The sequence below is a fragment of the Culex quinquefasciatus genome, chromosome 3 (assembly GCF_015732765.1).
Source record: "Culex quinquefasciatus strain JHB chromosome 3, VPISU_Cqui_1.0_pri_paternal, whole genome shotgun sequence".
Taxonomy (NCBI): Eukaryota; Metazoa; Arthropoda; class Insecta; order Diptera; family Culicidae; genus Culex; species Culex quinquefasciatus.
The window spans coordinates 32,968,524-32,991,598 of record NC_051863.1 but is presented as its reverse complement, the minus strand read 5'-3'; the positions used below and the strand labels follow the sequence as shown (position 1 = coordinate 32,991,598).

At 42.6% G+C, this 23,075-nt stretch overlaps 5 protein-coding genes across 5 annotated transcripts; 3 read left to right on the top strand and 2 right to left on the bottom strand.

Moving 5' to 3' along the window:
- Positions 1-1,232: 1,232 nt before the first annotated feature.
- On the top strand, positions 1,233-3,349 carry LOC6045173 (vacuolar protein sorting-associated protein 33B). Its single transcript, XM_001862536.2, has 2 exons — positions 1,233-1,454; positions 1,520-3,349. Exons 1-2 carry the CDS (start codon positions 1,297-1,299, stop codon positions 3,309-3,311), a joined length of 1,950 nt encoding a protein of 649 aa, XP_001862571.2. The 5' UTR covers positions 1,233-1,296; the 3' UTR covers positions 3,312-3,349.
- A 92-nt stretch (positions 3,350-3,441) lies between these two features.
- On the bottom strand, positions 3,442-4,542 carry LOC6045172. Its single transcript, XM_001862535.2, has one exon. It carries the CDS (start codon positions 4,540-4,542, stop codon positions 3,442-3,444), a length of 1,101 nt encoding a protein of 366 aa, XP_001862570.2.
- Positions 4,543-4,750: 208 nt separating this feature from the next.
- Positions 4,751-6,536, top strand: LOC6045171. Its single transcript, XM_001862534.2, has 2 exons — positions 4,751-4,892; positions 4,953-6,536. The coding sequence occupies exons 1-2, from the start codon at positions 4,877-4,879 to the stop codon at positions 6,440-6,442; spliced, it is 1,506 nt and encodes a 501-aa protein (XP_001862569.2). The 5' UTR covers positions 4,751-4,876; the 3' UTR covers positions 6,443-6,536.
- Positions 6,537-13,284: 6,748 nt separating this feature from the next.
- Positions 13,285-17,021, bottom strand: LOC6045169 (myelin expression factor 2). The gene is made up of 6 exons (XM_001862533.2): positions 16,873-17,021; positions 16,034-16,618; positions 15,448-15,568; positions 14,226-15,107; positions 14,017-14,152; positions 13,285-13,955 (listed from the first exon to the last, which is right to left on the bottom strand). Exons 2-6 carry the CDS (start codon positions 16,531-16,533, stop codon positions 13,900-13,902), a joined length of 1,695 nt encoding a protein of 564 aa, XP_001862568.2. The 5' UTR covers positions 16,534-16,618; positions 16,873-17,021; the 3' UTR covers positions 13,285-13,899.
- A 4,725-nt stretch (positions 17,022-21,746) lies between these two features.
- On the top strand, positions 21,747-22,894 carry LOC6045168 (JNK1/MAPK8-associated membrane protein). The gene is made up of 3 exons (XM_001862532.2): positions 21,747-22,365; positions 22,422-22,556; positions 22,632-22,894. Exons 1-3 carry the CDS (start codon positions 21,747-21,749, stop codon positions 22,769-22,771), a joined length of 894 nt encoding a protein of 297 aa, XP_001862567.1. The 3' UTR covers positions 22,772-22,894.
- Positions 22,895-23,075: the final 181 nt, after the last annotated feature.

The following is a 23,075-nucleotide window of genomic DNA, read 5'->3' as shown; positions in this document are numbered from 1 at the left end:
GGATAGGACCACCCTAATCGCCAAACAAAAAAATACGGGTCTAATTATTTGGGCCAAAGAACCCCCACTCCAAATTTGAGCCAAATCGGAGCACTTTTGATTTGGAGACTTCCTGTTTGACGTGGAATGGCTGAATAATTAATTTATAATATGTTATTAATATTTTAATTTATTTCTGGAGTTTTATTTGAAAAGGTCCAATAAACCAAATTTCCAGATTTTGCTTTATGGGTGTTTTTCAAACCGCCTTGAGTCAGGGGTATTAAAAAACACGCAAAAAGCAAAAACTGAAAATTTTATTTATTTGACCTTTTCAAAACAAACTAAAACTCCAGATTTATGTATTACAGTCCACAGTTGATTATCCGAAGTTTCAAAAGAAAAACTTGGGATATTCAAAACTCGAACAAAATATTTGTTTTTGTTTTTTTTTTTTTTTTTTAGAGGGCCTCGTGGCGCGGTGGTTCGCGGCTTCGGCTGCCGATCCCTAAGTTGCTGTGGAGCGCGGGTTCGATTCCCGCCTTATCCTCCTGACCTTCTATCGGATGGGGAAGTATAACGTCGGTCCTTTTGCGTAAAAGAGGTTTTGGGTGACTCACCACACATAACTTCGGACGCCTAGAAATGAGCAGAAACTTGCAACAGAGCCCACAAAAGACCCGGGGGTCGTTAAAGTGAATTGCTTTGCTTTTTGATTTTACATCGAATTCTACGACTCCATTTTAGCCAAATTTGAATGGTTGATTGCCTTTAAAATTACCAAATGCATTTTTCCAATATTTCACCTCTGCCTTTTTGGCCGCCATCTTGGTTTGAAATTTTTTAAATCACTTTAGAGTAGTTTAAGGGTCATACTTAATCCCAACAATCAAAAATAAGACAACGAAACAAAATTTAATGCGTGATTGGAAAGTTTCGATTATCTGAAGTGAAATTTTGCCAAGGCCTTCGGATAATCGAGTCTGGACTCTATTTATTTTTCAGTTTTTTTCGGCAATAAGGCCGTTGCAAATATTGTCCAAATTACATGTCTATTTTTAAGCAAATATTTCTGAACTCTAAACAATTATGTGTTATCAGTTTTTTTTTAAATTATTTTTACATATTACATATTACATTTTTACATTACATCTACTGCACTGCTTTTTCTTCCTGTCCCATTTTTCGTCGAAGAAGTAAAATTGCACCCGCATACGAATAATTCACATTAGTTGTGTAGTGTTTATTTTGAGCCCGAGAGGATTAAATTAATTTTAATTTAATGTTATGATTCACGACCTAGGTTCATAGCGGAAGATGGACTCAACGCTGGACAAGAAGCTGCTCGGCTTTCGCCAGATCGCGCAGGAAAAGCTTCGCAACATCCTGTACTCGATTCCGCTGGAAAAGGACCTGGTGATCGAACCGGCCCTCATCAAACCCCTGGAACATGTGGTGGGTGCTTCGTGGCTGAGGTACAGATATTTACTTGATTTTTATAAGAGTTTTTTTCTGTAAGTGACGGTAGTTAAATTTCCAGGAAGAATGGCATCGACAAGATCTACAAGTTTGACCCGAAGAACCCACCGCCCAAGCGGAAGCAGTTTCTGTACTTTTTGAGCGCGAATCTGTTGCAGTTCAAGAGTGCACTGGACCAGATCAGCAGCTTCCAGAGTCAAACGTCGAGCAGTTTGAAGGTGGCGGAAGCGGATCGTACCGGCCACGGGCAGTACCACGTGGTGGTGTTTCCGCTGGTGTTGGCCAGCTTTGAGCAGCTGTTGGAGGAGGAAGGCTTGTACGGGTCGGTTCAGCTGTACAGCTTCCAGTGGGACTTTATCGCGCTGGATCAGGGACTGTTGAGTTTGGAGTTGCCGAATGTGTATGGGGATGTTTTCGTGCGGGAGGATCGGTCGATGTTGGGCTCGATCGCGCAGAGTTTGAGGGTGTTTAATATGGTGGCGGGGAGGCCGAATATGGTTTTTACCTTGGGGGAGAACTCGGAGAAGGTGTTTCAGATGATGCAGCGGATTGACGCGGGGAAGAAGGTGAAGAGTGGGGCGGGGAAGGATGTGCCTGATTTTAGTACGATGCTGATAGTGGACAGGGATCGGGATTATCCGTCGTGTTTGCTGACTCCGGTGGTATACTCGGGGTTGTTGCTGGAAATTCACAAGTTTGTGTCCGGGTCGTTGACGATTGAGTCATCTGGGAATAAGATTAAGAGTGGGAAGCTTGCGATTCTTCAGAAGGATGAGCCGCAGAAGTCGAAACACGAGAGTACGAACATTCGGATGAATGCCACGCAGGACGTGATCTACCAGGAGAACAGGTATCGACACTTTTCGGAGGTGATTGGATTGTTGAGTTCACAGGCGAAGGCACTCGGACTGGAGGGAAAGATGTACTCCAAGGATATGAAGCTGTCCGAAATGAAGGACTACGTAACGAACAAGTTGCCAAAGGTGGCGGCTCAGAAGAAGGAATTGTTTAAACATCTGCTGCTTTGCGAAACCATCGTCGATGAGATTGGCGGAAACTTTGAGAAGCATCAACTGATTGAGGAAAGTATTTTGACCAACACAAACCGCAAGCAAATCATGGCCTACATTGACGAACTGATGGCGGCCGATGCCCACAAGTACAACACCTTAAGGCTAATTTGTCTGTACCACGTGACGTTGGGACTGACGAGCGAAGACATGACCAAACTGATGACCGCCTATCTGAACGCGTTCGGATATCACCACCTGACTGTGTTCAACAGTTTGACGACCGCTCGACTATTCCCCGACACGACCAACCTGACCAAGGCGAAAATTCTCTCCCAGATTTCAATACCGATCCTCAAATCTCCCTTTCAAATCGAAGCCAACAAGCTGAAGCTTCTCCCCACCGATTCGAACGACTCGAACACCCCGGTCAGCTCTCCCACCAGTCCAACCGGATCGGGCAAGAAGCAGCAATGCCCAAGCTACGTCTTTAACGGCAACTACATTCCACTGGTGGCCCAGCTGAGTCAGATGATCCTGAGTGCGACCAGCTTCGACGAGCTGAACAACCGCTTCGGCCATCTGGAACGACTCAAGCTCGGCGGCAAGAACTTTGTCCCGAAAACGATTCGCGAGCTGTCCATCACGAGCGCCAAAGCGGAAGTCAACCAACTGCTGCCGCTCAAGGCGAAGACGATCTTCGTGTTCGTGGTTGGGGGTGTTAGCTACGCTGAAGTGGCAGCCTGCCACGTGGTTGAGAAGTGGACCGGCGGGAAGATCATCCTCGCGTCGGATACGGTTCTTTCGGGGTGCGATCTGATTGAGAGCGTGGTTGGTTGTTGAGTTACGAATAAAGGACAGTTTCTTTCCTGGAAAATTAATCGCGCTTTTCTTTCAACTGTGCAACTTTACTCGAGATCCTATCCTTATGCTACGGAATCACAATAACAGTATCAAGTAACGTCGCGTGACCTCAGCGACCGCTTCGTCCCGCCATGCCAGGCACTCTGTATAGGAACTCTCCGTCGTCGTCGTAGAAGCAATCGTCCAGCTGGTACGTGGCGCCTTTGCGGTACAGTTTCTTGGGGATTTTGACAAACTCCCGGATTTCTGACCGCGCAGCGGCGGTGCCTCTAATCTCTGGCAGCGGAACCGCTCCCGTTTCGTGCTTTTGCACCTTCAATTCCTCGATTCGCTCAACAAGATCGGTGTTGATCATTTGCGATTGTGGTTCTTCAACTGCTGGAGGAGTACCTTGCTCATGTTTCATCTGCCGCAGGGTTTTGTGACGACGATCTGCCACCTCACCCATCAGGAACATATCGTCGTTGGGAGCTTTGAACGGGATATCCGGCGTTGAAGCGGCACGTTGCTCTTCCCCAAGAAGTTTTTGTTCCTCGACCGGAGTGTCAGCGTACTTTTTGCAGCTGGTTATGATTTGAGAAAATTCGCCGCCTTCCGGAAGTTGCTGAATCTCGTACAAGCGCTTGGTTCCAAATTTAGGTTTCTGAACTTCCTGAAAGTTTCTATGAACGAACTTGTTTAGGTGTTCGGCGAATCCGTCGTCGATGTTCTTTATCCTTCCGGACTTCAGCATTTCCCAGTTCTCGCGGACGGTTTCGTCGTGCCGCTGAACCCGGCCCGCGTCCCGCGGCGTCCACTTGGCCTTGACGATCTTCGCCACGGTGTACCGATCCGCGGGGAAGCTCTCCACCAGCTTGTCGATGGTCCACTCTTCCGGGTCAAAGTTGTGCAGGTAGCGGATCTGTTCCTTCTCGGACCAGGTCAGAAAGTTGAGCTGCTTCGTCTTGAAGTACTTGTTCCCGACGATCCAGCTCTGCAGGCGCTCCCGGTACTGCTGGGTTTCCTTCTCGTACTGCCGATGGGACTTGGCCACCCCACTAAAGTCCACATCGTCGATCTGATCCAGCTCTTCCAGGTCGGTCTTCAGCTGGTCATCGTTCAGCAGGCCCATCTGACGATCCACACCCGGGTTGCGAGCCCGTCGGACGTAGTTCCGTGCCAACAGCACCTTCTGCTTTGTGTCCGCGAGCTTCAGGATAGTTCGCAACATTTTGCTTTATAAAACTGAAAAGTGTGACCTGAATTGAGAACTTTTTCGCAGACGACGATTTATTATTTATGTTTTTTTTTCGATATTGCACATGGAACTACTAAAATGACACTTCTATGCGCAAACTGTGAAAATCACGGCAGCAAATCAGAACATGTCACGGCAACTTCCAACTTCACGGTTTTTGTGAAAACGTGACAAATTGTCTAGCCCTCACTAGCTGGCTAGCAACATAACAAAGAATACGCCCTTTACAAACCAACGTCGAAGCTTCGCTCTGTCAGTCAATGAAAAGTTTGTGAATGAACACAACAATCAGCCCCGATGGAACACCATGAACAGTAGAACCAGTAAGTTGACCATCAACGCACCCCAAAACAAACCAATCTAATAGCACCATCCCAATTCAGTCCTGCGACGAAGACGACACCGCCGCAACCACGACTACTCGAACCAGGACATCCGGAACGCGATCGCGCTAATCCGCCGGCGCCAGTGCTCCATCCGGCAGGCGGCCCAAGCCTACAACATCCCGCGTACGACGCTGACCACGTACTTGAGCCGGCTGCAGAAGTTGGTCGTCACCGAGACGATGCAACCGCACGAGGAGCAAACGCTGCACGACTGGATGACCGACTGCTGCAAGCGGGGCTTCACGGTGCGGAAACGCTGCGTCGAGGCGGCCGCCGAACTGCTCATGAAGAAGGGCGGGGGAGCGGCGCGGAAGCAACAACCGTTTGGCGATGCCGGTCAGTACGAGGCGTTTCTGAAACGGTGGTTGGCGGTGGAGGCGGAGAAGGAGCGCAAGTTTGTCGGGGCCGTTCCGGATTGGTTCGCGCACATCGAGGCTTATCTGGCGGAGACGCACTCGCTGGAGATTATGAACGACTCGAGTCGGGTGTTTCTGTGCGACGAGTTCAAGTTTAAGGAGCGGATGGACATTCCAAGCAGTATTAAGGACGCGCTGACGGACGCCAATATGCTGTACACGGTGACCGCCGCGGGAGATGTGTTGCAGCCGTTGATCGTTTACCCGTACAAGGGCGAAATCCCGGACCAGATTGTGAAAGCTGCTCCGAGGAACTGCGCAATCGTACCGCAGCAGCACGGCACCGTCACGCCAAAGATTCTGATCGCATACCTGAAGAAGGTTCTTCAGAAGTACCTCGAGCAGTGTCATATCGCAACGCCGGTGATCATGTTCGTTGACGAATCTCAGATCGACCCAACAATGGAGCTGACCTCCACGTGCAAAAATCTGGGCATCATCCTGCTCGGACTGTCCTGCCAGGTTCTGAAACCAACCATCAATCTGTTCCGCGGTCTGGCGACCGGTTGGTCTACCGAGGTGAACAACTGGTGTGCAACGGGAGATGGGCGAACCTTCTCGATCATCGAGTGCGCCCGGATAATGCAGCTGGTGAACCAACGGTACATTCAGCGTGAGGAGATTTGCAGGGATTTCGGCGACAGTGCGCTGTTTCCGTGGAATCGAGCGGCAGACTGCCAGGACGAAGAGCAGGAACTGGAGCGGTTTCTGGAGGATTTCGACGACGACGACGATGATGATGAGGACTACACGATGGACGAGGACGCGATGCGGGAGTACATGGAGGTAACGAAACCGGCGGAAGTTCCAGTTGAAGAAGCTTCTACGCCACCGATAGCAGCGGACACGAAGATTTCTCTGAGATATGACGAGTTTGATAAACTGCTCGGGAGTGAATTGGCCCAAAAGTTGGACAAAGACTTTGGCTCGGCGACGGCGATGTTTTCCAGCCGGGCAGAGCGAGCATTGTTCGACATCTACCGTAGATTCCGGGAGGCTGCTGGACCGGCTGTGGTTGGGCCGAATCGTAAGAACGCCGTTATCGAGGTGGTGGAGATTATCGACGACTGAACGACGGGTTTGTAGCAAATCGTAACAATTCTAGTCATTCCATGAACAATTCTTGTCAAAATTGAGTGAATAAAGTAAGATAATAATATGGACAGACTGCTTCTTTCCAATGTCACCAATTTCTAATTCAGACCAAGCTTGTCCGAGGTTACGGCGGAAGCATCACAATAGCTTTGGCAAAACTGTGAAGCATTATAACGCAGACTACAGTTAATCAGGAGATGAGGGGAAGATTGTTAATTACTTAGGTTATATTTTTAAGTTCTTTTTTCTTTCCGTCAATATTTTTTTAAAGTTCGTGTCGAAGAAGTGTAAATTAGAAGCTCCGGGAAGCGATTTTTTGATTAACGCACCCATTAACCTTGCTGTTCAGCTGGACCATTCGTACATCATCGCGCTCTCGGGATCGAACATGTTGTTCTTTGATAAAGAACAATACGCTTTGGTTATCCTTGAAGATACCGTGACAAAGGGCAGAGGACAACAGCTTTGGCTTAGCCAACATTTACATACCATACCAATGAGCATAGCGCACCAGGTACGCGCGTGCTGTAGCAAAAAGACGCTCCCATCTTTCTCGGTCTCGGGCGGCTACTCTCCAATTTCCCAGGTAACAGATTATCAGGATATCACCATTCATTTTATCTCCCCACCGTGCGCGCGGTTTCCCTGCACTCCTGCCTGTTTCGCCAGCTGGCTCTCGTCCATTCGGGCGACATGGCCGGCCCACCTAAGCCTCACGATCTTCGCCTGGGTGGTGATGGTCGGTTCTTCAAGAAAAGCGTGCAGTTCGTGGTTCATGCGTCGTCGCCACCCTCCGTCAGACACCTGCACTCCACCGTAGATCGTTCGTAGCACCTTCCGTTCGAAAACTCCAACGTTCGTCCTCCTGCAGGCAACTGATAGGACTTGTTCAAAATCGTGCCACTCGTTTCGATGCCCACCCATCGAATAATGCCCTCAAGGGATAGTGCATAGGATAAGCCATGCCGCAGCCCTCGGCGTGATCCAAAGGGTTCCGCTAATTCCCCCGATACACGCACTTGACACATCACACCATCCAAGGTAGCCTTGAACAGTCGAGTCAGTTTATCTAGAAATCCGTTCTCGTGCATGATCTGCCATAGCTGCTCACGATCGATTGTATCATAGGCCGCCTTGAAATCGATGAAGATGTAATGGGTGGGCACGTTGTGCTCACGAAATTTGGGGTCGGGCCGAAGGCCCGAATGTCATTCGCCAGAATGTTGTTTGCCAGAAAACCAAACGCCAGAAAATCAAATGCCAGAATGGGTTAAATGCCCGAAAAGTTCAAAAAGCCGAATTTTCATATGCCAGAAAATGTCATTCGCCAGAAAACCATTTGCCAGAAAACTGAATGGCAGAATGTTTTAAATGGCAGAAAAATCATTCGGCAGAAAAGGTTAAATGACAAAAAGTTTCAATAAAATTATAAAGAATATAACGAAACAAAGCACGGTAGAATCATATATTTAACACAGAGCATGAATAAACGAACAGATGAATGTTTGAAAAAATGCAAAGTTGGTAACATGAACGTAACTGATAAACGAACAGATGAATGTTTGAAAAAATGCAAAGTTGGTAACTTGAACGTTCCTAATTGAAAGTTTGAACATTGCTCGCTTACTTTTTCAAAAGGTTCTATAAACATAGGAAACCCATGGCGCATTGGTGGTTTTGAAAAAGTAATCCAGATTGTTTCTAATTCTAAAGTGGCAACATTGTGAGTTCATTGTATGTGATGTAGAATTTTAGATGTTTTAGTCAAAGTAGTAATCTCATTTATTCAGAAAAATATCAAATAAAACAAAAAACTATAACATGACCCTATAAACCTCGCAACACATGACCATGGTCATTAGATGACTACTATTAAAAAAATGGTCTTCTAATTTTCCTAATAAAGCATGACACTAGGAGAGGGCGCTGAATACCAATATTTTCAATCATTAATAATGCATTATAATGATTCATTATATAACCAAAAAACAACATTGCACAAAGATTAAATCTAGATTATGTTTCCAATACACATAGGGGAAATTCCCATATGTTTGGCAGGTTGAGGACTCGCCCCTAACTCCATCCAATTTGCTAATTTTCTATTAATAGAAACTTGCTTTTCATTTTTTAATATTTTTATATATTATTATTTTAATATTTTTTTATTTTTTATTATAGAGTTTTTCAGCCGGAAGCTGGTTCAACTCTATATTTTAATATTTTAATATTTTATTATTTTATTATTTTAATATTTTAATATTTTAATATTTTAATATTTTAATATTTTAATATTTTAATATTTTAATATTTTAATATTTTAATATTTTAATATTTTAATATTTTAATATTTTAATATTTTAATATTTTAATATTTTAATATTTTAATATTTTAATATTTTAATATTTTAATATTTTAATATTTTAATATTTTAATATTTTAATATTTTAATATTTTAATATTTTAATATTTTAATATTTTAATATTTTAATATTTTAATATTTTAATATTTTAATATTTTAATATTTTAATATTTTAATATTTTAATATTTTAATATTTTAATATTTTAATATTTTAATATTTTAATATTTTAATATTTTAATGAGCATGAGCATGAGCATGAGAGACCACCCATGGTTGTCCTTCTCCGTTACTGAACAGGACCATAATATCCCATCAGCACAACCGGTCACACGCTTCAACGATCAAATGATGTTTCCCTTATCAACAGCATGCATGAATGCGCTGAAAAGATAAAACATCACGATCATCAAAACTAGAGCCGGTGCGAATAGGAAACAGTCGTTGGCCACCAACGGCGCCCGCCATGTCAGTTTGTAGATCTCGAGGGAATGGGACGGGAATGTTAGTTAGCACAGGCTGCTACCAAGGGTGGGTTCTATACGATATCCACACCCCCGCGTGTGCCGGAAAACTACTTCTACTTGGGATTTTGTTAGTGGGTAAGGGTAATGGTCAGGATTCAACATAGAGGATGATGATGCGACCCAATAATCAATAAATTTTGTTTAATGGTGTGATGTATTATGCATTCTCAAGGCAATCAGTCGGAGTATGCGGATGAGACTATTCCCGGTTATTTGGTGTTGAGTTTAGCATAAAAGATTTAATCTTAGACAGCCGGCTGTGGAAAGATAAAACGAAATAAAATGCGAAAACGCGAAACCGCCTGGATCGAAATACACGCACAATCGGGGGGACAACAGAGACGGAAACGGCAACGAAAATCCTGCGTGAGGACCGCGACGCACACCGTTCAAATTCTCCAACTCAACTGTCAAACATCCCGAAACCGCCCGGATCGAAATACACACACAATCGGAGGGACAACAGAGACGGAAACGGCAACGAAAATCTTGCGTGAGGACCGCGACGCACACCGTTCAAATTCTCCAACTCAACTGTCAAACATCCCGAAACCGCCCGGATCGAAATACACACACAATCGGAGGGACAACAGAGACGGAAACGGCAACGAAAATCCTGCGTGAGGACCGCGACGCACACCGTTCAAATTCTCCAACTCAACTCATTTTAATATTTTAATATTTTAATATTTTAATATTTTAATATTTTAATATTTTAATATTTTAATATTTTTACATTTTTATATTTTTATATTTTTATATTTTTATATTTTTATATTTTTATATTTTTATATTTTTATATTTTTATATTTTTATATTTTTATATTTTTATATTTTTATATTTTTATATTTTTATATTTTTATATTTTTATATTTTTATATTTTTATATTTTTATATTTTTATATTTTTATATTTTTATATTTTTATATTTTTATATTTTTATATTTTTATATTTTTATATTTTTATATTTTTATATTTTTATATTTTTATATTTTTATATTTTTATATTTTTATATTTTTATATTTTTATATTTTTATATTTTTATATTTTTATATTTTTATATTTTTATATTTTTATATTTTTATATTTTTATATTTTTATATTTTTATATTTTTATATTTTTATATTTTTATATTTTTATATTTTAAATTTTTATATTTTTATATTTTTATATTTTTATATTTTTATATTTTAATATTTTTATATTTTAATATTTTAATATTTTTATATTTTATATTTTTATATTTTTATATTTTTATATTTTTATATTTTTATATTTTTATATTTTTATATTTTTATATTTTTATATTTTTATATTTTTATATTTTTATATTTTTATATTTTAATATTTTAATATTTTAATATTTTAATATTTTAATATTTTTATATTTTTATATTTTTATATTTTTATATTTTTAAATTTTATATTTTTATATTTTTATATTTTTATATTTCTATATTTTTATATTTTTATATTTTTATATTTTTATATTTTTATGTTTTTATATTTTTATATTTTTATATTTTTATATTTTTATATTTTTATATTTTTATATTTTCATATTTTTATATTTTTATATTTTTATATTTTTATATTTTTATATTTTAATATTTTAATATTTTAATATTTTAATATTTTAATATTTTAATATTTTAATATTTTTATATTTTTATATTTTTATATTTTTATATTTTTATATTTTTATATTTTATATTTTTATTTTTTTATATTTTTATATTTTTATAGGGGCGTAGTCAAATACAAACAAAATTATTTTGCAAATGATTTTGTAAGGAACGCATCTCCCCTGTAGATTCAGAAATGTAATGGTGTTTGAAAACTTTTGCTCAAACTCAATCCAATTCAACGAATCATCTTTACGGTTAACTTTACGCAGTTGGCCTGGCCGCTTTAACATTTGCGATGTTTCAAAGCATTTAATGAATTGGGGCACTGCAAATGTTAATAATAAACCATTTTATGATTGAGCACATACCCAGTCGCGGCGTTCTAGCAGGATTCTAGCACAGTTCTAACAGAGCTGGATATTCTTTAAGCATTCTAGCAGAAATGATCCACCATTCTAGTAGGATTCTGACAGAACCAGCTCTGCTAGAATATTTCGTGACTGGGTAAGGACGTCTGTTGATCCTGTCGCACTTTCATTCCCGGTAAATACAAATTACAACACTCAGATTACATAGAACAAAACTGTTTAATACAAAAAGACTTTATTCGCGTGAACTGGGCTGTATTTTACAGAAACTGAACTGAACTGTTCTGTTCTGACCTGTTCTGAGGTCAGTCAGGGATGCTAGGCGTTAATCAACCTAAGGCATCTTCCAGGATGCCCTCGAAAGACTGGCTGCGATAGGGTTAGATTAGATTAGATTAAATGATTTTGTAAGGAACGCATCAATTTCAGAAGTGAATTTAAAAAGTTCTTTTCTTGATGCCACATTCACTACGGCAAACAAACAAACTCGCACATTTAGACAGTTTGTTGTTTGTTCGTCAACATTTGTTTGCAGAAACGCCAGCTTGCATACATTTTGTCTTATTTGCGAATTTGCCGCAAGTACAGGTTTGTTTGTTTGTTTGCCATAGTAAAATAGCTCCTTGAGCTGCTTGATGGCAATCGGTTTAGCATCTTAGATCACATAATCAAAGTAGCTAGTTCGAATGATTGTTGGTCATATCCATAGTTCAAATCCAAACTAAAAAAAATCATCATCACCTTCCATTTGTTATACGTGAGTTTTAAAATAGTCGAAGTGAAAACATAAAATTGCAATTTTAACGTTTATCTTTGTAGGTACAATATCGAAAGAATTTTTAACGATATTTTCATACCAATATTAGAAAAATCATGTTTATTAAAAACAGTCAGTTTGTACAATCAGCAAGAACACTCGTATTATTTTGTCGAGCTAAATAAGTATTTTTGCCTTGTATCCTTTTCTGCCGTTTAAATTTTCTGCCATTTAAATTTTCTGCTATTTGACTCATTCTGCCGTTTGACCATTTTTGGCAAATAATTTTCTGGCGAATGACTTTTTCTGCCAAAAGAAAATTCTGGAGTTTGATTTTCTGGCATTTGACTTTTTCTGGCGTTTGGTGTTCTGGCAAACAACATTCTGGCGAATAACATTCGGGCCTTCGGCCCGACCCCACGAAATTTTTCGAGGATTTGTCGGAGACAAAATATTTGGTCCGTGGTGGCGCGCGTGCCAGTGCAGCCCGCTTGGTAGGGCCCCCCTTGCTTGGGATGACAGCTGACGGCAGAGGATTTTGTAGGCCGCGTTGATAAGCGTGATGCCACGGTAGTTGCGGCAGTCCATCTTACGACACCATCCATCCATTCCTCTGGTAGCTTCTCCTCCTCCCAGATCTTGGAAATCACACAGTGAAGCGCCCTCACCAGTTTCTCTCCTCCATATTAGAAGAGCTCACCGGTTAATCGATCATTGCCGGCAGCTCTGTTGTTCTTCAGCTTCCTGATCTCTCTCCTAACCGTCTCCAGATCAGGCACTGGAAACTGTTCATCAGCTGCGGGTGCTCCAAGGTTGACTCCAACCGGCTCGCGGCACGAAGCCTTTGCGGGACCGGTTCACCTTCTCGTAAAACTTTCGCGACTCGTTAGCTCGGAATAGTTGCTCCATTTCTGCGCAATCCCGGTCTTCCTGCTGGCGCTTCTTGAGCTTGAAGATCGCGACCTGCCGATTCCGAGCCTGTCGGTACCGTTCCACGTTCCCTCTCGTCGCCTTGTGCAGCTTCTTGTCGTAGGCTGCTTTCTTCTCGGCGGTAATCCGTTCGCACTCGTCGTCGTACCAATCATTTCGACTGTTTCGTCTGAAGTTTTTACGATAATTGCACTCATAATAAGGGAGTTGTCATCCGTAATGAAGCTCTCCCCCTGCAAGCTTACGTGTTCAATATTATTCTTTATTTTTTACCAATCGTGCGCACCGTCGCAGCGTACACATCGTCAGATTTGCACTTGTCGAACATTGAACTCGGCCATCCTACTACACCTTCATGCAAACTGAACAGCTCGATACCCTACTTCAACCTGTCTAATCTGTCGACAACACGCGCTTGAACAACTGACTACTAAAGGGGGAAAAGAGAAATTTTCTGCGCCACGAACGAGATGAAAAGCGGCCCCATTTCGTGTTACGGAACCGAACGCAGAACGCACATTCTCCTCATGCGGAATCGTCTTGAAGTTTATTAACTTAAAGCAAGTAATCCTAGTCTTGTGTATGCAATATTGTGTGTGTACACGCGATCCCTTAATCAATAAAACTGCTACCGCTATCATCCCTGTGTGTGCGTCGAAGAGCGAAACTCAAAAAGCCTGACTTTGTCCAATTGATCGAAAGTTACAGAATGTTGAGCAAACTAAAAGCGACACCGACTTCAACGAATTTCAACCCAGAGTAAAATCGAGTCGAACCAACGTGAAGCGCGAACAGCGATGACAGCAGAAACCCACACCCACACACACTCACATCCCTCGCGCCCACGCTCAAATACTTAGAAGTAGGTGACGTCCACGGTGCGGCCGTCGAACCGGGAACCATCCATGATTTCTGCAACGAAACAGATTCGGTTAGTTTTGGTTTGCTTGAGGAAGAGGTGGGTGAAACTTACTGATGGCAACCTCGGCATCACGCTCCTTGGCGAAGCGAACGACGCCGGTGTCCTGTCCGCGAATCTCGGCAAACTTGACCTCGCCGACGTCGCGGAACTTGTCGCGCAGCGTTTGCCACGTCCAGGCCGACGGCATCTGCCAGGGGGAGAGGGAGATTGGTTAGTTAAGGGGAAGGAGGAACTTTGAGTTGAGGGGCGGGGTTACTCACGTTACGAATAATGATCGTATCGGACGACTTGCGGTTGTTGTTGCCGTTGTTGATGTTGCCGTAGTTGCGGCCGTAGTCATCGTTCGGAGCGGTGCTGTAGTTGCGCACGTTCGATCCGAGGTCGTAGTCGTTGTTGCGGTTGCCGCCGACTCCGCTGTTGCCGAAGCCGCCCGACGAGTAGTTTTGGTTGAAGTTGTTGCCGAGACCCCCGTCGTTACCGCCGCCGAGCGAACCGAGACCGGCCAATCCGGACGCCCCACTGCCGATTCCGCCGAGGCCGGCAGCGCCCAAGCCGCCGGCACCACCCGCCGCTGCACCCAGGCCCCCAAGCCCGGTCAGATTGGACAAACCAGCGGCCGCAGCATTGGACAAGATCGAGTTCTGCAGATTACCGGTCAGGTTGGACAGCCCAACGACGCTGCTCAACTGGGCGGCCAAATTGCTGTTCAACCCGGACAGGGTGTTGCCCGCGCCCAGCAGATTCGCACCCAGCGGAGGCTGCACCGGCGTCGGAGCCGCGTTCTGGATGGAATTGTTCAGAACTTGATTGTTCTGCTGCAGCGACGGAAGATTGCGCGCAACGTCCTTCAGCGGCTCGCCGTTCGGACCGAGCCCAATGCCGATACCCTTGAGACCCTCGGGCAGACGGTTCAGCTCGCCCTTCTCCGGCACCCGGTCAAGACGCACAGTCATGCGACGATCGAACAACATTTGCCGGTCAAACATCGAGATGGCCTGGACCGCCTCGACCGGATGATCGTACTCAATGACTGCGAAACCACGACTGTTGCCGTCCTTGTCAACCGAAAGATCAACATTTTGTACCTTTCCAGCCAACTTGAACACCTGCTTGAGCTTTTTCGCATCGACCTTGTAGTCAAGCTGATTGGGGAACGCGCGAGGGGAAGAAAAAAAAGAGAGAAAAGGAAAATCCTCCAGGTTAACACATACAACGTACTCTACAGGAGCGATACGAGGCCAGGAAATTTGTTACGCACGTTCTTCGCTTCAAATTTAAGCTACTCAATGCAGACTATCGTATTGCGAGACAAGTTATATCCAGTTATCAAACTCTATCGTAACTCAAGGTAACAAATCGAGCGATCGGTTCAGGACGTTCCGAACGCGTTCTACAGGAAAAACCCAAAAATGAAGGGGGGAAAGAAGAGAAAGAAAGAAAGAAAAAACGAAACTCTGCATTCGCTAAGTTGGATATACTCACGTTGGCAATGAAGATGCGGGTGTGCAGCGGGCCCTGAATGCCGAGCCCCTCCAAGAACTTGATGCTGAGACCGTACGTGTTGAAGTCCGGATTGAAGCCACCGCCGTCGTCGCGCCCCGAACTACATCGCACAAGCAGAGATTCGATTCGAGTGGAGAGGCGAAACACATTCAACACATACAACGAAAGTACAGAAACAGAAAGATTTTGGTTGGTGAATATCGCTGGCCACTTGGGTGGCCACTGTGCTGGAATGATTGCTACGCTGTCGGTTGGGAAGTTGGGGAGCGTCCAGGGGGAAGTAACTTTGCGTGGAAGTGGATTTTGTTAACAACGCAGGATTAGTTGAAAATTTATCATTAAAATACAAGCATTTAATCTGTTCGAATTACAAACTGACTTTGAATCTACCTCTGACCTGATACTATGAACAATGATCAACGTTAAGATCTTTTTTTACTCTACGGTCAGGACGAGCAATTCCAACACGACCACACTCTCTCACCAGACGCACTTCCCCCATCAGGAAATCAAACAAAACAGAGCAAATATCTTACGAACTAAGCAAAAATACCAAACCACGTACATTCGATCATCGTCCCGATCCCGGCGACCTCGGTTATCGTTGTCCCGGCCACCGCCGCCGCCCCCACCACCACCGCCATCTCCGCCACTCCCGCGGAACGACTTGGGCACCACCCGGCCGTACTTGTCGCGCTCGTTGCCGTAGTCCTCCTTGATGACCAGCTGGCGCCCGTTAATATCAAACCGGTTCATCTTGTCCAGCGCGGACTGCACGTGCTCGGCCTTTTCAAACTCAACGATGCCGCAGCCGCGCGGTTTGTTGCTCTCGTCGTGGAACAACTCCACAAACGACACATCGCCGACCTCCTTGCGGAACAGGTCCTTCAAGTCCTGCCAGCGGTACTCGTACGGCACGTTCGAAACGTAAATCCGTCGGCACTCGCTCCGGTCACGGTCCCTGTCCCGGCTGCGGTCCCGATCGTTGCTGTACCGGGAGTTGTTCCGGCCGCGGTCATTGCGCCTCGAACGGTCACGACTGTTCTGGTCGTTGCTATCGTCCATGGTGATGACTCTTCAAGCAAACTTCGACACCCCCAAAAAACGGACAACGACAATCTCGACGCTAATCCCAAACACTAATCGCTCGCTAGAATAAACACAAAAATCAAGAAAACGTTACCAAAAAAAAAAATCGAACCGCCCCAGAGCAGAGGTAAACAAAAACAAGCCGCCGTTGGCAGGGTTAAGAAAACCAAAACAGTCGCCGCCAAGAAGACAACGGACCGAAAAAACAATATGGCGGAGCGCGAGCCCCAATTTTCACTGCGTCGAAAAACGGCCGGCCACAATTTCGTCACGAAAAAACACCGCACCGCACGAATGGACCCACAAATTTCATACCTGAACGTTCGGGGAGCAAATTGAAGCGATTTTTAGCACTGTCCGGTGGGATTTAACGCAGCAAATTTAACCTTTTCACCGAACCGAGCACGGAAGCCACCGCCGTGAAGCACGCACAACAGACGAGTGATGGCAAAGATGGCGGTCGTCGAGCGCGATGGCTGTCAACGGAAGGGAACGAGTGGAAAGTGGAACGTGCCATTTTAACTTGGCGTGAGGTCAACTACAGAGCAGACTGGCTAATTAGATTTTATGCGTTTAGTTGCAGTCAGGCAGCATGATGACAGCTCCCATCCAGAAATTAAAAAAGAGAGTGTGTGCGTGCAACATGCAATTAAACTTTTCGAAATGCCTCGGGAACCTTCACAGCAAATAAATTTTAATTCCATGTTGCACAAACTTGCACGTATAATTTCTCGATACTAACTGAGAATACTGTTTTTTTTGTGGCAAGGGGCTGGAAACTCTAATATTACTTAGGAATACTGAGTATATTAACGATATTCCAGTATACTTGTTAGTATACTAACCGAAAAGCAATAAACTGTTAGTATTTTAAGATACTCTCAGTATATTGGTAAGCATACTGGCGATATGAAAAGGAAATAATAAGTATACTAACATATATTTTGATATACTGATTAACATAATAATTATAGCTCTAAGAGTTTCCAACCCCTTGTTTTGTGGGCCTTTTGGGCCTAAGATGGCGGCCTTTGATATTATCTAGCCAAACATTGAAAATTGTGAATAGTTTAAATTTATGATGTCTATGTTTTGTTTCTGTTCAAAAAGGGCAAGATAAACATTCTGGAATAATTTTCTTGAAAAACTTGTTCAAAAATACGCCATGTTCAAATATTAGTCTAGAACAGTTGGAGGAAGCAACGATGCCAGATTATTTTATGACAGATCTGTAAATATTTTCTTAAATAAATCTGTATTTTATCTCTATCATGTCGAGTTCGAAGCCATACATGACATTTTTTATGTTTATAACAACCCACTGATTTAGGGAAAATCTTCTCTGTTTGTTGGATCAGCTTCGCTAGAATTAGCGATATTTATTTCCTTGACCAGGAAGCGCTGCAGGATTCCAGAATTAGCCAGGGAGTTAATCTGCGTCATCGCAGAATGACACTCTCGCCGCAGTTTTTCGTCACCCGTAAAAATTAAAAACCTCTTCTAGCCGATCAAAACTTGAAAATACACACAATTTTCCAACAAAGAATGTCAAAAACTAGACAAAATAAAACGCATACTACAGATTATAAAACAGCTCATCTATCAGTAAGAAAAAAGTCATGCTTGTGCTTGAGCAGCCTCCTACTATGTAGATGTAAACAAAGTGGGATCATTCGAAAATCACGTTACGCATTCTCTTTATTCATCACCCAGCTTTTAAATTATTTTAAAGCATAATGAAATCACCAAATTGTTGATCATTTTGAAAAAATCAGTATGTACAGATTTTTGTGATTTTTGGGATCAGAAAATCTGTCAAATACAGATTTATCTGTATATCTGGCATGGCTGGGAGAAACGAGCCGCGAATAGAGACCCTAAATAGGGAGACTGGTCTAAGCTGGCTAAATCGATCTGGCAACGTATGTTTTGAGCTTGGCAACACTGATAAGTTTTGCTGGGCGTAAAGGCAAATGCTCGTTTGGATACGTCAAACTCGTGTCTGTTTGGGTACGTCAAATTCACTTCGACCAGTCTCCCTATTTAGGATCTCTAGCCGCGAAGCATCATACAAATTTTGAGTTGCGTTTTTAACGGACGAGCTTCAACGAGGCCCACATTGCCATCTGTAGGTGGATACGCGCTTCTCACGAAAACTATCTTCATAGGGTAGGTCGCTTTTGTTGAGTAAGGATTTTCATTGAACTAAGTTGTTATTAAATAGCACCAATCGATTCGAAATTTATTAACCAAATTTAAATTAGGCTTTTGACACTGGAAAATGGTTTTACTATCAAAACAACTCAATGTTTTGAAATGTTTTCAACACGTAGAAAATTTACAAACAAAATAGGATCTTCCATAACCCTGACGAAAAGATCAACTACCTAAAATGCATCGAATTGGCCAACAGGAAAGAACTTCCCTAAAACGGATGTGACGTGAATTTGAGGGAAATCGCTAACATTAACATTTAACAGTTTAACGTCGTCGGTTTAACTATTCCACAATTTTACAAATTAACATTTTTTTAATCAGTTGTTTTATCTCGGGTTTTAAAATTATTCAATTTTATAATTAAACTGAAACATTATTTTCTAATCTAATCTAATCTAATCAGACCCTAGCGCAGCCAATCTTTCGAAGGGATCCTGGAGAGTGCCTTAGGTTAGATGACGCCTAGCACTCTTCTTGTCATTTATTAACATTTGTAGTGCACCATTGCATCGGAATGCATTGAAACATCACAAGCGTTAAAGCGGCCAGGCCTACTGCGTAAAGCCGTATCGCAGAGATGACTCGTAATGGGGCTATGTTGAGTGTTTTCGTCTTGCTAATAATCTCAAACTGCATGTTGAGTTCAATTTTTGGAACCATTTGATCTTTTGTTCTTAGAGCACCTCTTCCTTCGGAACCTTTTTGTTGTTGTGGTGATCTGACTGGGCGGGAAGCTCTTAAAGTCGCGGTCATTCAAAACTCACAAACTCAAGCCGACTTTAGCATCACGTACTGGCCACCACTTGGGCTCGACTTCAACTTCCTGAACCCGTGTATCCGCCGCCAGCCTATTTTCAATCCTGGTCGTTTTCGTCGGAACATGGCTCGGTGCAACACTCCAAGGTGCTTGCTCACAGGCGCTCACATATTTGGTCCTACGCACTGACCCCCAAGGGGAAATAGAAAGGGAAAAAGGATGAAGATTTTTCATGGACTAATTTTACACAAAATTGAAAACTTTGGGCCGCCGAAACACGTTTTCTGCTCTTTATGTTTTTGACAATCATGCTCGGTGACAAATGTCGATCCAAACGTCAGTGTCAAAGCGGGTTACGTCGTTCGTGAAAAACTGAACAATTTTGAGTAACGAGAGTGGCTCAATCTGACTCATTTTTTTTCAAAATGTCTCAAAATTACTCACTGTCCTACCCCTTGAATTGGGTTGAGTTTGAGCACTGAGTGTTCGAACAACAACACAATTCTGAATCGACAGGGGAGGAAGAAGCGTGGGGACACACCACCATACGCTCCGAGATTTTGGTTGTATTCGTTGGGAGCACCATGCTAAGAAGGTTTGGTACTCCGGGACCCTCTGGGATGGGACATTGTATTTCCACGAATGCCCTGGACACTATTTGCCGTGGTTATAGCGCCGCAACTCGCTCTAATTAAACTGAAACATTATTTTTAAAATTTTAAACTTATTCAATTTTACAATTTTACAATTTAAATTTTTTTAATTTACTTTTTTATATTTTTGGAATTTTGTTTTTTTATAAGACTGATGCGTTTTTTCTAAAAAAAGATTCATTTTTCGAGCCGAAATCCTATTTCCAGACATGCATTGGCACTGCGCGCGGTTAGCACGCGTGCTATTTTAGCGAATAGCACTGCGATTTCAATCATAGCACTCGCCCTTGCACTCTTACTAAACTGGTGACTAAGACGTTTTTTTCATTTCTAGAGTAAATTTTCAAAAGGTCCTATGTGCAAAAACCTCAACCTGAGAAATTTGATGTCAAAGTTTTGATGTACATTTTTAATTCTCATTTAAACACGGTTAGGTATTTTTCGATACTAGTAACGCCCAAATGGACATATACTGATGCTTTTCAAGGGCACTTAACGGGAATAATCAGAAGTCTAGTTGAATTTTTTTCTGAAACAATTTGTTTCATACGACCTGTGATTGCACATAGGACACGTTTCATAGGTCAAATTTTGCACATAGGATTTAACACATTGGATCAAATTATTGCGGCATTGCACATAGGACTTTTCCAAATTAAATTTAAATCTTGATTTAAAAAGAACAACTTTTTTTATAATAACTATGTTCGCCCAATCCTCGCGCAACGTGTAGGCAACAGCTGATTGAGAGCATGAAATGTTTCAATCAAGGTTTCAATGCTTCCAGCGCGCTACCACCGCAGTATTTTAACAAAAAAAAACTTATTGCTTATTGCGAGATAAAATCACGTTTCTCCTGCGCTGTGACTGACAGGAGATTATAGCCGCCTTACTACCGCAGTGTAAAAATTAGCAAGTTGAACTGAAATGCTACGTTGATTTGGCTGTCAACTTGATTTGTTTTGAATATTTTCCAAAAAGTCAGCTGAAAACTCAAGGCAACCTTTGACAACAGCCAAAAATTTGTTCTGTGGCTGTCATGCGGCCATTATCCTGCGGTCATATCAGCGCGCGCGACGCGCGAACTCTAATTATAGACGCCCGCGATAATACCAGAACTCTAAATAATCAGCCTACAACAAGATTCCTGCCTCGGCATTGAGTGACATCGTCCACTCGAAAGTTATGCAAATAATTTCATCATTTTTTTTACAATTTTACAATTTTTATTTTTTTTTTGATTTTCTTTTTTTATATTTTTGGATTTTTGTTTTTTTTTTTTATAAGACTGATGCGATCGAGAAAGCGATTTTTTTTTTAAAAAAGATTCATTTTTCGAGCCGAAATCCTGTTTCTTTTTCCTGATTCTTGGTTGACCTAAACGCTAAACCCCAACACGACGCGTCCTTCGATAGGTACAAATGGAAAATGAAACGAAAGGAAAATGCAACCAACAATCTGTCAAAAAGTAAAATCAAAACAAACTAGTGTTTAGCAAAAGTCGCAAATCTCGCGAAAAAAATGTAAACTTTCCGTCGGAACCGCGGATTTCCTTCTCACAAATGCTAAAAGCCGTCGACAAATGTCCGGGCCTTTACTGCGGCCGGACGCTGCTGGAGAATGCGTCCCTCAGCGAGTGTGGGGCCTGCGCCCGGGGATTCCGGGTAAACGTAAACAACGTGTGCACTCCGTGCGAGTCGGACCTCAGCGAGCACGATTGGCTTTATTTGGGGTTTATGGCCATTCTGCCGTTGATCATCCACTGGTTCTGCATCGACCTGAACGCCCAGCAACGTCGGTTCAGCCGGGGCGAGCTGATTCTGCACGCCAGCGCTTGCGTTGAGGTGCTGCTGTCGGGCTTTCTGACGATTCTCTTTACCGATCCGCTGTGGGAGCTCCGGATCAACTCGTGTGGCGTCCGGAAGCTGTCCGACTGGTATACCTTGTTTCACAATCCGACGCCGAACTATGACACGACGCTGTACTGCACCCAGGAGGCGGTTTATCCGCTGCAAACGATGATCTTCGTGTTTTATCTCTTTTGCGTTACGTTCATGATGATTATCCGGCCGGCGCTGAACGTTAAGTTTTTGCCGTTCCGTGGCAAGATGGCCGTGTACTACGCGCTGTACATCTTTCCGATCCTTTCGCTGTTGCATGCCGTTGCTGGAGGACTCATCTGTAGGAAACCCCTTTTGAGTTTCCGAATCAGAAACTACTACTATTATAAATTCCAGATTACTCCTTCCCCTACCTGAGCATCGTCATCTCGGTGGTGTCCAACGCGTTGCACTTTTCGATCAAACTTGACCAGACGATGAAGTCCCTGCTGGAAACGTCCGTCACGCAGATGCGAAACGTGACCATTATTCGTATGTTGAGCCCAAAAAAAATCCTCTCCCATGATCAATGATCATTCTGAAGCATTGTTTTAATATATATTTCAGTTGGTCACTGGCTGCTGCTGGCGTTCGGCATCATCTCGATCCCGTACGGTGTGTCGTACTTTGCGCTGCTGCTCGTCCCGGCACCGGCGCTGTTCTACATTTTCACCGCCAAGTATACTCATCCGGATAATTTTAAATGAGGGAAGATGCTGCTCTGCAAAAGGTATTCTTCATTATTTTTGGACGTTAAGTTATTGTGATAGAGGCAAAACTGTACATGTTTCGTTAAGGAAAACTGAATAAGATTGATAGTTTAGAACTGATGAGCTTTTTCCGCATCGTAAATCCGAAAGCCAATTCAGATGATAGAAAATTAAAAATTGAGATTTTTTCTTGAATTTTTAAAATAATAGCAAAATAAACAAAAATAGAGAATTTAGAAATCTTATAACTAAAGACAGTTTACAAATAAAAAAAAATAATTGCAAATTAAAAAAAAGGAAA

Bases quoted from the DNA above. Each gene is read 5' to 3' on its own strand.
- LOC6045173 (XM_001862536.2), top strand. From the start codon at position 1,297: ATGGACTCAACGCTGGACAAGAAGCTGCTCGGCTTTCGCCAGATCGCG. The intron at 1,455-1,519 runs GTACAGATATTT...TTAAATTTCCAG, and splicing joins GTGGGTGCTTCGTGGCTGAG to GAAGAATGGCATCGACAAGA.
- LOC6045172 (XM_001862535.2), bottom strand. From the start codon at position 4,542: ATGTTGCGAACTATCCTGAAGCTCGCGGACACAAAGCAGAAGGTGCTG.
- LOC6045169 (XM_001862533.2), bottom strand. From the start codon at position 16,533: ATGGACGATAGCAACGACCAGAACAGTCGTGACCGTTCGAGGCGCAAT. The intron at 14,153-14,225 runs GTGAGTAACCCC...TCCCCCTGGCAG, and splicing joins ATACGATCATTATTCGTAAC to ATGCCGTCGGCCTGGACGTG. The intron at 13,956-14,016 runs GTAAGTTTCACC...GTTTCGTTGCAG, and splicing joins TGATGCCGAGGTTGCCATCA to AAATCATGGATGGTTCCCGG.
- LOC6045168 (XM_001862532.2), top strand. From the start codon at position 21,747: ATGCTAAAAGCCGTCGACAAATGTCCGGGCCTTTACTGCGGCCGGACG. The intron at 22,366-22,421 runs GTAGGAAACCCC...TATAAATTCCAG, and splicing joins CGTTGCTGGAGGACTCATCT to ATTACTCCTTCCCCTACCTG. The intron at 22,557-22,631 runs GTATGTTGAGCC...TATATATTTCAG, and splicing joins GCGAAACGTGACCATTATTC to TTGGTCACTGGCTGCTGCTG.